General features: G+C 35.7%; 1 protein-coding gene and 1 pseudogene across 1 annotated transcript; one reads left to right on the plus strand and one right to left on the minus strand.

The window, feature by feature from the left end:
• Window positions 1-790: 790 nt before the first annotated feature.
• On the plus strand, window positions 791-3,599 carry LOC129086128 (U3 small nucleolar RNA-associated protein 4 homolog; annotated as a pseudogene).
• Window positions 3,600-8,624: 5,025 nt separating this feature from the next.
• On the minus strand, window positions 8,625-12,715 carry BTG4 (BTG anti-proliferation factor 4). Its single transcript, XM_054592280.1, has 4 exons — window positions 12,543-12,715; window positions 12,017-12,154; window positions 11,230-11,428; window positions 8,625-8,807 (listed from the first exon to the last, which is right to left on the minus strand). Exons 1-4 carry the CDS (start codon window positions 12,713-12,715, stop codon window positions 8,625-8,627), a joined length of 693 nt encoding a protein of 230 aa, XP_054448255.1.
• Window positions 12,716-13,308: the final 593 nt, after the last annotated feature.

Here is a 13,308-nt window from a genome sequence, read left to right on the forward strand (position 1 = left end):
TTCAAAGAGCAGAGTAAATTCCACATAGGATAAACCCAAAGAAATCCACACCAAAATACACCATAATTAAACTTTTGAAAACTAAAAGCAAGAATAAAAATTATCTTGAAAGCAGGCAGAGAAAACTGACACCTTATCTATAGTCAAAAAAATTTTGAATGACAGATTTCTCATTAGAAACCATAGGAGCCAGGAAGAACAGGCACATTTTTCTGACACTGAAATAAAGGAACCATCAATCCAGTGAAAATATTCTTCAAGAATGAAGAGAAAAATACATTCACAGGTAAAGAAAAACTAAGAATATGTCACAAGTCAACCTAACCTACAAGAAAGGTTAAAGGAAATTCTTTATAAAGAAAGGAAATGAAAGAACTCTGGAACACCAGGAAGGAAAAACATGGCAAGAAAAAACAAGGATAAATAAAATAGACTTTCTAAATTCTATTTGACAGTTGAAGTAAAAATTATAATACCTCTGATGTGGCTCTAAATATATATAGAGGAAATATTTAATATAATTATATTATAAAGGGAGGAGGATAATAAGACATAAAGGGAATTCAGGTTTTTATATTTCATGTGAACTGATAAAATGATGACACTGGTAGACCATGACAAGTTATGTACATAATGCAATTCCTAGCAACCACTAAAAAAGCTATACGAAGAGATACATTCAAAAATCTATATTTAAAGAAATACTATAGATAGGCACTGCAAGCCCTTTTGGGAAGACCACAGGAACACCCGCACATGTGGGGCCAGGGCAGAAAGAGAACACCCCTCCATGGGAATAGATGAATTTATCATACCTTGAGTTCATTTTTTTAATTATGTTCCATCAGGGATCTGCTATGTGACTTACAATAACCAAACTGATTGGCTGTTTCAAGAACAGATGGCACTGAAAGTAGTTTGCTGATAAGTTGTAAATTTAAGTCTCAAGCTACAGAAAACTATGTGTTGGGCAAAACGACCGAGACTCTTTAGTGCTGGACTCAACAGAGAGATTATCGAGTATGATTTGCAGGGATTAAACCTCAGGTACTCTGGGGAGGCCTTTGAAGGACCCATTTGGAGCACAGCTGCCAGCCTCCCTGGCTCTCAACTTTTGGTTGGCTGTGAAGATGGATCTGTGAAACTATTTCAGATTATTCCAGGCAATATCCAAATTGAAAGAAATTTTTATAGAAAAGTCACATCTGAAATCTCAGCTGGCATTCCTTTGGTACTGGTTCTATAGACTACATTATTGTTGTTTGATGTCAAATCAGGAAGTGGTATTGATGTTTGTGGATAGGCAGTATATGGGTACGTCTAAGCAGACGTGTATCATATGGGGCGTGACCTTCTTGTCAGATGGTATTGCTGGAAAGTGTACTTCTGGGACTCAGCTACCAGGATGCTTGTGAAGAACCATCTCATCACAAGTGCTAACATGCAATCCATTGCCCTATCTGATCAAGAAGACAATTTCATGGCGAGCACAGCTGAGAGGACAGTATTCCATTTTCAGCTGGTCTCTGTGACTTCCAACAGCAGTGATAAGAACTAGGTGCGAACAAAGTCATTTCAGCTTCATATTCACAATGCGCAAACTGTGGCCCACAGCCCTACAGCACTGATATTTGGAAGCGCTGACACACACTTAGTCACTTGTTCTCTCATGGAATAAAATGGAGGAAAAGAATTGTGACACAGCTCTCCGAAATACCACTTTTCCCCATCGACATCTCTCCTATTCAAAAGAAGCAGCGTCCACTCTTTCAGTTTTCTCATCACTTGGATCTTTGGTGACTGGGATCTACATTTGCAACAGGAAGGCATGAGGCCTCTAAAGATGCAGGTCATTTACTGCACCTCAAGAGAAAGTGTCCTGAGAACATTATTTGCAGCTGTATCTCCCCATGTGGAAGTTAGATAGCCTATTCTACAGCTTCTTGGTTTTTTCTCTATTGGTTAAATTATGAACATGACAACATAAAACTCCAAAGGTTTTCCAAAGTGGCAGCATTTCCTCACTCTGCCCTTCAGATTTTGTTTTCTAAAGATTCAACAGTACTCTTTGGGACATCAAATCAAGGATCTCTACATATTGTCCAGCTGTTGGAATCAGGCTTGAAGCACCTACATACTTTCCAGCCTCACTCAGGGATGATGGAGTCCTGTATCTTTTAGCAGCCAGTCCAGATGGGAATTGGCTAGCTGCATTAGGTACCAGTGATGAAGTCCATGTATACAAGTAAAACATCTAAAACTTTACTGTACAGTGCCTGCTTACAATTTTCCTATGACTGCTCTGGCCATCACCCCCAATATCAGCAAAATTGTGACTGCTCATTCTGACCAGCAGGTATTTGAATACAGCATCCTAGACAAGTATATAGATTAGAGCCAGACCACCCAGACACAGGTGTTGGCTCTAAAACCATACTCCCACCACACATATCAGCTTATATCCCAAGAGACCAATGCACATTCTTCTCCATGATGCCTATATGTTCAGCATCATCAACAAGTCATCACTTCTTCCATATGACAAAACCTGTACAATCCACTTCCTCCCATGGGTGAATAAGATGTCATCAGGAAGCACACAATCCATGCTTTTAAAATTACTAAGCTATATAAGCTTTTACTCTTTATGGATCTTTTGGATGAAATAAAACTGGTGGCAGTGGAATGGCCTCTGGATGACATCATTGCTCAGCTCTCACTGCCCATCAAAAAAGAAGAAATTTGGGACCTACAACAGGGCACTGTCTATGCATACATCCTTGAACTATTCTACCCTGTTTGTTTCACAAATGATGATAATATAACAATGCCACTAGGAGTAGGGGGCTCCCCTGGGTCTGAAGGTTACTGTCTGGAGCCAGCTGAGGAGGGAGCAGGGCTCTGAATACCACAGAGCCTGTCCCAGGGGTGTCACAGATGGGGGGAATAAACATGAGTCATCGCAAACACTTCTCTGTTTGCCAGGAGAGGGAACATGGCTCTTCCCTCTCGTGGAGAAGGTCCTGAGCCCCTTTTGTTCAAAAGTTTTTATTGAAAGGGTTATCAGTGGGGCTAGGTAAGAGGAATGTGTAGGTTATCTCATTACATCAGTATGTTAATGTTTACAGAGAATAGATGATGTTTTGAAGAAAACAAATGGCAAGGACACACCAATTTACATGGGTCCAAGAGGGGACTAGTAAACATGAGAGTGTAAACATGAAAGCACCAAAGGGTTTAAGGTTAGGGTCTGTGAATAATGTAAATTTCCTTCCCAATGTGAGCTGGCGATCATAGCTTTTGAAGGAGAAACAAAGCATGCTTTAAAAAATTTACTGCTAGGCCTGATTTCCCCTGGGTACCGCCAGATCCAGTTTAGGACTGTCTCCAGCATTGTTTAAAGCCTGAGCCAGACAGACAGAGGGAGCTGCCAAGAGACAAGGAGACTTCTTTCAGACAGAATGAGGACTCCGGCCATGTCCAAGCCGAGCCAAGGGGTGTGGACCTTTTTGCCCTTTCTGCCCTTTCTCTGTGTCCCCCAAGTCCTTGACCTGCTGCCCATATCGGCCATGTCTGGTTTAGGTCATCCCTCCTCTTAAGGAATCTTACCCATCATTCACTACCAACCATCACAGGGCCAAGCAGGGTGATATGAGGGAGGCAGGGTCTGCACCCCTGCCAGGGGGACAGGTTTCGTCTCCTCAGCGTCCTGTTTTCCCAAGGCCTCCTTGATTATTTCCAGCCTTGGGGCCCTCTTGCCTGTCGGCAGGGCTACAGTTCCTGAAGCCAGACAGGCCCTTTCCCAACAAAACAAAGTTATTCTTTAGGAAAAAAAAATGTTATAGATAAGGCAAAATGGAATTCTAACAAAATGTTCAAGTAATCCACAGGAAGGCAAAGGAAAAAAAAAAGAAAGAAAGAAAAACAGAGAGAACAAAAAGAAAACAGAAATTAAATGGCAAACTTAAGATACAACATAGCTATAATAAATATAAGTATTCTAAATACCCCAATTGAAAGACAGGGATTGGCAGAAAATATGACTCAACTATATGCTGTCTACAAGAAACTCCAAATACAACAATATTAGCAGATTGAAAAGTAGAAGAAGGGAAAAGATATACTATGTGCTGATTAATTAAAAGAAAGCAGGAGTGGCTATATTAATATCAGATAAAGGGACATCAGGACAAAGTAAATTACCAGAGACTGAGAGGGACATTAGAGATAAAAGGGTTAATCTACCAAGAAAACATGGCAGTCCTAAAAGTGATAGAACTGAAAGGAGAAATAGATATATCACAATTATAGTTGAAGGCTTCAACACCTACCCCCCAAAATTTATAGAACAATTAGACAGAAAATCATCGAGGATATAGAACTCAATACTATCAATCAATAGCACTAATTAACATTTATGGAACACTGTCCTAAAACAACAGCAGAACACATTCTTTCACATGCCCAATGAACATATGAAATTAAACCATATCCTGGGGTATAGAACAAATTTGAAAGAACTGAAGATATACAGAGTATATTTTCAAACCAGGTTAGAATCAAGTTAGAAATCACTAACAGAAAAATAACAAATCTCAAAATACTTAGAAACTAAACAATATATTTCTAAATAATCCAAAGGTCAAAGAAGTCATCTCAAAGAAACTTTTCAAAACACATTGAAATGAGCCCTGGCTGGTGTGGGTTGAGCGCTGGCCTGTGAACTGAAGGGTCACGAATTCGATTCTCAGTCAGGGCACATGCCTGGGTTGAGGGCCAGGTCCCTAATTTGGGGCTTGTGGGAGACAACCCATCGATGTTTCTCTTACATGTCAATATTTCTCCTCTTCTCTTTCTCCCTCCTCCTCTCTCTAAAAATAAATAAATAAATAAATAAATAAATAAATAAATAAATAGAATTTTTAAAGTACATAGAAATGAGTAACCATGAAAAATGAACGTACCAAATTTCGCCCCAGCCAGTGTGGCCCAGTTGGTTAGAGTGTCATCCAGTTACCAACTAAATCATTGCAGGCTCGATTTCTGGTCAGAGCACATGCCTAGGCTGATGTTTCATCCCAGGTCCAGGCAGTATGGGATGCAACCGATCGGTGCTTCTCCCTTGTGTTGATGTTTCTCTCTCTCCCTTCCTTTCTCTCTCTCTCTCTCTCTCGCTCTCTTTCTCTCTCTCTCTCAAAACAATGAAAAAATGTCCTAGGCTGAGATTTTTTTTAAAAGTTTGTGGGACATAGTTCGACCTTTCTGAGGCAGTGCTGGGAGGGAAATTTCTAGCACTGATTTATAGCACATACATTAAAAAATAGGAAAGGTCTCAAATCATTATCTAAGCTCTTACTTCAAGAAACTAGAAAAAGAGCAAAGTAAACCCAAAGCAAGAAGCAGAAGAAAGTAATAAAGAACAGAAATCAATGTAATTGAAAACAGAAAAACAATAGGAAAAAAAATCAATAAAGCAAAGAGCTGTTTTCTTGAGAAAGGTCAATAAAATTGACAATCCTCCAGCAAGACTGACAATGGAAAAGAGAAAGTAAACACAAATTAGGAAAGTAAACCAACATTAGGAATCAATGCAGAGCTATCACGACAAACATCAAAAAGATAATAAGGAAAGAGAAACAGAAACAACTCTACAAGAAATAAATTTGACAGATAAAATGGACCACTGCCTCAAAAAACACAAACTACCATAACTCATCCAATATAAAATAAATGATTTGAATAGCATTATAACTATTAAGGACATTGAATTCATAATTTTAAAAGCCAAAGAAGAAGTCCACAGGCCCAGATGGCTTCACCATATAATTCTACCAAACATTTAAAAACAGAATTAACATTAATATTTATATATTTATATTATAACCATGATATACCAAAACCAAAGACAATTTTAAAAGGAAAACTACAGACCAATATTTTTCATGAGTATAGAGGCAAAAAAAAAAAAACACCTTAAAAATATTAGCAGATAAAATTCATAAATACAATTACACTACACAACCCATAGATGCAAAGTTGGTTCAATATTCAAAAAAACCCCAAAAACATGTAATTCACATATCAACAGACTAAAGCAGAAAAATCACAAGGTTATAACAATGGATGCAGAAAAAGCATTTGTCAAACTTTGACCCATTTATGATTGTAACTGTCGGAAAGAGGAATAGAGAGGAACGTCCTCAATTTAATATAAGAACACCTACAAAAATGACAAATATCTACTTAATAGTGAAAGACTGCTTTGCCCTAAGGTTGGAACAAGGTGAGGATGTCTGTTCTTACTACTCTCATTCAACATAGTGTTGAAATTCCCAGCCACTACAACCAAGCGAGAAAAGGAAGTAAAAAGCACCCAGATTGAAAAGAAATAAAGCTGTCCCTATACGTGAATATCATTGTCTACCTAGAAAATCCCAAAGAATCTACAAAAAGTTGATAAATATAAAAAAATTTTTTAAACTGAGTTCATCAAGGTCACAGGACAAAAGATAAATATACAAAAGTCAAATGTATTTATAAATATTACCAGTGAACACATGGATAGATATCAAAATTTAAAATAACACCACTTATAACTACTTGAAAATGAAATTCTTGGTATAAATCTCAAGTACATGTATAAGATTTGTATGCTAACAACTACAAAATGCTGATGAAAGAAATCAAAGATAATCTAAATGGAGAGACACACTATGTTCTTGGATTGAAAGGCTCGAACTAGCAGAGATGTTGATTTTCCCCAAAGCAATATAGAGGTTTAAAGCATTTCCTTTTAAAATATCAGCAAGATTTTTTACAGATATAGAGAAAACTTTCTTCTAAATTTTTTGTAGAAAGGCAAAGGAAGTAGAAGAGCTAAAACAATTTTTAAAAAGAGAATAAAGCAGAAAGAATCAACCTACCCAATTTCAAGACTTACATAACAAAATGAAAAGCTGCTTAACAATAAAATCCAGCTAACCAAAGATGAATCAAAATAAATTTCATGTATAGAAAAGTTTATTGATGAGCATTGCATCAGTTTAAACATACAACTATGAAAAAACTATAGGAATAGTTGTTTCAGGGCAGAACATAAATGTTATACCTTGACATTAAAAACATCACATATTTTCCCTGGCTGGTGTGGTTCAGTGGATTGAGTGCTAGCCTGAAAACCAAAGGGTCGCTGGTTCAATTCCCAGTCAGGGCACATGCCCGGATTGCAGGCCAGGTTCCCAGTACAGGGTGCGCAAGAGGCAACCACACATTGTGGTCTCTCTCTTTCTCCTTTCCTTCCCCTCTCTCTAAAAATAAATAAATAAAACCTTTTTAAAAATAAATAAATAAAAAGATCGCATATTTGAAAATTGCCAGGAGAGCAAATCTTATAAGTTCTCATCACAAGAAAAGAAATTTTGTAACTGTGTATGGCAGTGGATGTTAACTAGAATTACTGTGGTGATCATTTCACAGGGCATCCAAATATTCAAATTAGGTTGTATACCTGAAAATAATATCATGTTATCTGTCGATTATACCTCAGTTTTTAAAGTGACATAGGAAATAAAGGATAGGAAAAAAATGAAGAGTGCTAATTTCTGCAGCTTGCATAGCAACAAACAATCAATACTTTATATAAAAAAGATTAAGTTTTAAAGACTGCTCCAGCCTCCTAGTGTTTTCCTTTTTAAAAAATAAAAATAAATAAGTCTTTCAGGAAATAAAATCCTTTGTGATAGAAAAGCTTTTGAATATTTCAACAATTCTTTGTTTCACTTTAAGTTTCTTCACTTTGCTAAGATCAAGCAAACTTAAATCCAAATATTTTAACAAATAGCCCCTGTAGTATGATTCTCTTATTAAATTGTCTGTATATAAATTCTTACATCTTTCTATATAAGAGGATGACTAGAAGGATGGTCACCATTTAATGTTAGTCATGGTAATTTCTGGCTGGATGTGATCCATTTTTATTTGCTTAGTGCTGTGCTTTTCTGCTTAGTTTGAATTCTTTATGATGAGTATGTACCACTCTTATAAAATAAGTCATAATGATTTAATCTATTAAAAGCTTTAGAAATAAACTAATTTTTTAAAAAGGGAATTATTTCTCTTAAGGAGTAATTTCAAACAAGCTCTCACTGGCCTTATTATGAAATAAGTGATGGCAAGTAATAAAGTAGAACCAGAAACTCTATTATGAGGATCATTTTCCCTAAATGATGATCTACTTTTTGTTTAAATGGCTAATGAAGAAACACAAACTTTTAAAATTTTCTTGCAACAAACTGAACAAGGAATATATTAAAAACACAATATATTTATTTAAATTGTTACTTTTCATAATTCATTGAATCTTACCACAGGTATCTTCATTCTATTACCTTACTGAGTACATTTGTTAGTGTTACATAAAACTTTATATAAAATTAAATAAGAATTAAAAGTACAGCTAAGAACACAGTCATGATTTGTGTGAGAGGATTCACTGTCATGCACGCTTGTCTCTACTGTCACTATTTTTTCTGTTTCATGGGCCTCTCCACCTTACACTACTTCCAGTTTACAGAAAATAAAACGGCCCCTTTGAGCTCTTTCGCACTGAGTTCCCAGCCATTGCCTCATCGGTTTGTGTTCACCCAGTGGTACCTGTCTACCCGGCAGAGAGCCACAGGCCTGTAGCCCTTACGGTTCCTTCGCAATGTGTGACAAGCATTTCCTAGGAAGCTCAGACGGCCTTCAGCCAGATTCTTTTTGCTGGGGATTTGGAACCAAGAATGAAAGGGCTGTTTCAAGTTTTCAACCTGGGGAGGATAAAGAAGGAAAAGGGGGTAGTATAAAGATCTTCTGTAAACTAGTAAGCTAGTAAGGATTAAATAAAACCAGTAACTCAAGTTAAATCTGTCAAAAGTATAGGAAGTACAAATGAAGAAAAATAAAAATAAATAATTATCTTTGAAAAATTGACAAGCATTTTGGTTGTTATAAAGTCAACTTCATACTTTTTAACAAAGTTAATTCTTAATCCAACTAAAACTTTTTTAAAAAACACTTAGGCAAATTTTTACATATTTTTAAGTTCTCCCCTACCTTACCCTGCCTCATTTGTGGAACCCAAAACTGTCTAATCATGATCTCTGAGACCTGGAGTGGAGGTCTAGAGATATCCACTTAAAGATCACAGATGACCAATACAAATATTTTGCAGACTGTACTTTGAAAGGATACTGCTCTAGAAGAATATAGGTGTCTACAGATCTGATCCTTAGATAGAAGATGACCTTTCTAAGCCTAAAAATAGAATAAAGGGCAAATGTTTCACTATATTGTAAGCTTTTATGCATATAGAACTAAACATAAACTATATGTGTAGTTTAGAAAACTAAGCAAGCTAGAGAAAAAAAGTATTTTCCAGTAATATGACAAGGAGTTAAAAAATGCTTCTAAAGTTTGAAGAGCCTGTACTAATATTGGGCTGGCCAAAAACTGTGTGGCTTTTTTCTGTAAAATAAAATACACATTTTTTCATTTTCACCAATAACTTTATTGACTTGGATATTTTGAGTATGTTGGCTATGTCCCACGTGGTATAACATTGATTGTTCTCAATGTCTCAATTTGATCGCTGTCAACTTCAACTGATCTACCCAACTGTAGAACATTGCCCAGCAAGAAGTCTTCTGCACGGAACTTCACAAACCACTTTTGACACGTTCAATCAGTCCCAGAACCTTCTCCACACACTGTACATAACTTTTTTTGCGTTTCATTTGCACTTTTACCTATCTTGAAATAATAAAGCATGACATGCCAAAAATGTTGCTTACTTTCTTCCATCTTCAATATTAAAATGGCTACACAAAAATTCAATTATGATAAGTTTTTTTAATGTATGCTGATATGACAGCTCTCACAATACAATCTAACAAAATTGTTTCAAATGGAGTTAAAAAAGAAAAAACAAGTAAATTCTACTAGAGAGCCGATTTCCCCCCTGCCCCCTCCACACCCGAACAAACTTTTTGGCCAACCCAGTACATTCAGATCTCGAACTTTTTGGCCAACCCAATACATTCAGATATCCAATGATAAATAGATGAAAGAGAAATTCAAAAAGATATGTTAAACATTTAGGGACATGGAGATTTCTTTAATTTTTCAATTTAATTAATAGTATCTGTAATAGTATTGTTATCAAACTATTTTTAACTGAGAATACACGATTTTAGGAAAAATGGTAAACACTTTCACATAAAGCTGGTTAGACTACAAATAAACACAACTTTCTAAAAGGTACTTTGGCTGTATATTGAGAAGGAGTAAAATGTCCATACTCAGTGACCCAGTAATTCCATGCTTGAGAATCAAATTTCCAGAAATAATTTAAAATTCATACATCTCAGTACAAGTTCTTTTTTTAATATCACAACAATGTAGAAACAGTCTAGATATTTGCCAATAATAGGTTAAGTAAATTACTAGGAAAGCAAATGAATATTAAAATTTTAAATAGTTAAATTGCTTTAACATGTTAATACATAAGTGATTATTTTAAGGAAAAAATACCAACAAGTATATACATACAAAGTATCAACACAGATCTCTCTAGATTACTGTTTTTCAAACTGGGGGTTACCACCATTAGTGAATCATGAAATCAATTCAGGTGGTTGAAATCAATTTAATTTAATACAAAGGGTTAGGAGCATTGTACCTAGTAAGGATATACAAGTATTGTTTCATGAAACCTATTTCTAATATAAAGTTGTGTATATCTTTCTATGGGTTATGGTAAAAAAAATTAAGAAAATACTGCTCTAATGATGAGATTGCAGACCTTTGGTTATTTCTTAATTTTCCAAATTACCTATGAGTGGTACGTTATATTCTGTTATCAAAAAAAAGCCAACTAATTTTAATATATAATTCTAAAGAAATTTAGGTAAAAGAAAGCTTATGCTCAAATACTATACAGAAAAATGGGACTGCAAAAGATGGTATAGATCCTGAGCACTCAACCAAGGAGAGGAAATATAAATAAAAGAAAGAAAAACAAAAAACATTTTGCCAGAACATCAAAATTGTTTAAAATTGTGATTTTAAATCTTTGTAGTGTTGTTTTTTCCATGTTTTTCAATTGTTGTTTCTTTGCTTTCATACTGAGCATATTCATTTTAGAATTGGAATTGGAATAAAAGTATACAGAAGAACTGGAACATACTTTACCTTATAAATACTCTTTGGGTTGCTGACTTTAGGAATTATCTGAGGTTCTTTGTTACAACTTTCTTCATCAGAGGACGGGCCGGAGGAGTAGTCTAGTGTGGATCTACTGACAGCGTCTCGGATTCGTTGGGAGAGCTCCCACTCCTCCCACCTGCCTTTGAAAGAAGCCACTGTAAATGGATGATTTTTCTCACCATACCTAAGTAGGAAAGGAGAGAAAAGTATTCAATTGGGATTCAGCATCTCACAGTTTTATCTCAAATCTTTTCTGGAGACAATTCACTAACTTACAAAAAGTTATTTTGAAAAACGAATTGAAATGACTTAATAGCAAAGTAAGTTGAGAGACATTATAATTTTCAGCTACTACACTGTTGTAATTAGTGGGGGTATTTCTGTAAGAACTATCGCCATTAATTGCTCAGAAAAAGATAAAGTCTAGTTTCTTTTTGATCCAAATAATGGACTGAATTGCCCCATGATAAATAACTCCTCTTCCTCCTTGATTCTGCCTATAATACTTAGACATTATAATCTATTGTTGTTAATAGGGTGCAGGGATTAAAATCAAATTTCAACTATTATGCAAAATCTTTGTGCTTCCCACTCCTGCTGGAAATCTATGTTATCTAATAAAGTTGGCATCTAAAATCTTAACCAACCAGCCCTCTGCGCTAACCCAGGGCTTTGGAACATCATCTTTCACAAAGGTGTACATAACTGACTAAACAACCTGTTTCCAAGCTGTCAGAGAAAACAAACTCTTACTTCCAATAAGACTACTCACCTACAGCAAACTTCAAAGGGATCTACCCATATTGTCATCTCCTTTGGAAGTCCAAGGTGAGAAAAATCCACATTACTCTCAGCACAAGCCCTTTGTAGAATGGGATCTTTATTCTGACTATTGTTTATCCTGATACACCTTTAAAAACAAGGAAAGGGAAACAAAGGCATGGTGACAGGTGCTTTAACAGGAGAGTCATGTTGTAGGCATACTGCTGCAATACACACAGCTCCCACCTCACCCCTGCCCTCCCCTAACCCCTTCCTGATCCTCCAGTCTTACAAGTAAGAGTGAAACACCAACTTTTAGTTCACTGAACATTCACTGTGTATCATTCATGGTAAATACAAGTTAGAAATTGCTTAAGTTTGTACTGTAGTATTCAACTGCATTATCGTCTATGTATCTCTTTCTTTCAAGCCCACATTCAAATTTGGATCCATAAAACTTTCATTACTTATAGACTGCCCACAGAATCATGGCTGATGCTTGTTACTTCCCTTTCGTACCACATTCTAGCTCTCACCTGAAGGCTTGCCCCTTGGAAGGACACTCAGAGTGCCAGTGACTTTTGTATGTTTCAAACAAGATAGTCATCAGCTTTTCTGCAAAGTTTTCTATTTGTTGTTTACTCAATTTATCATGCTTTTTCACCAATCTTGTGACAAAGAAAACTGTTGTTGCAATTTCATCTCTCATGATTCAAGAAAAAAAAAATCTGTGAGGAGGTCTGCAACCATTAAAAGGAAGCAAGAATAAATTAAATAGAAACAAGGGCCTAACTTACCAACATGTAATTGCTATTAGGAAATGTTAGATACATTAAATTTAAAACAAGTTATTTGCTAGTTCTTAATGAGCTAAATAAGCACATTAATTCTATCAATCAACAAAACAGCCAAAAATACCACTTCCTCAACTAGCCAGTTTTTAACTATTTTCAAAGGAAAAACATCTTTTCTAACTTTAATATACTTAAGAAACAAATGAAATATGCAACTTAAATAAAAGAAAAAGTCTTGATATAGGACAGTAATTACACCAAGCACCACTTTTTAAAAACATTTACAGAGAGCAAAAATATTTCAGGATATAGCATAGCTTTAAAATGTGGATCTCAAGTTGCACACTTTAAGTAAAAGTTAAGATTAATCAAACATATCATACTTGCCAGCAAAAATTCTTTAGTCCCAACAAAGAGTGGATGAGAGAAGACCAACTATGCTTTAAGTTTCCAACTCTTACCAGCACCTGTTCTGTTAGTTTTTGGCTGAATCTATATAAGCCTGGGC

The sequence above is a fragment of the Pteronotus mesoamericanus genome, unplaced genomic scaffold, assembly GCF_021234165.1.
Source record: "Pteronotus mesoamericanus isolate MK-2021 breed Mesoamerican mustached bat unplaced genomic scaffold, CSHL_Meso_final scaffold_36, whole genome shotgun sequence".
NCBI classification, from domain to species: Eukaryota; Metazoa; Chordata; class Mammalia; order Chiroptera; family Mormoopidae; genus Pteronotus; species Pteronotus mesoamericanus.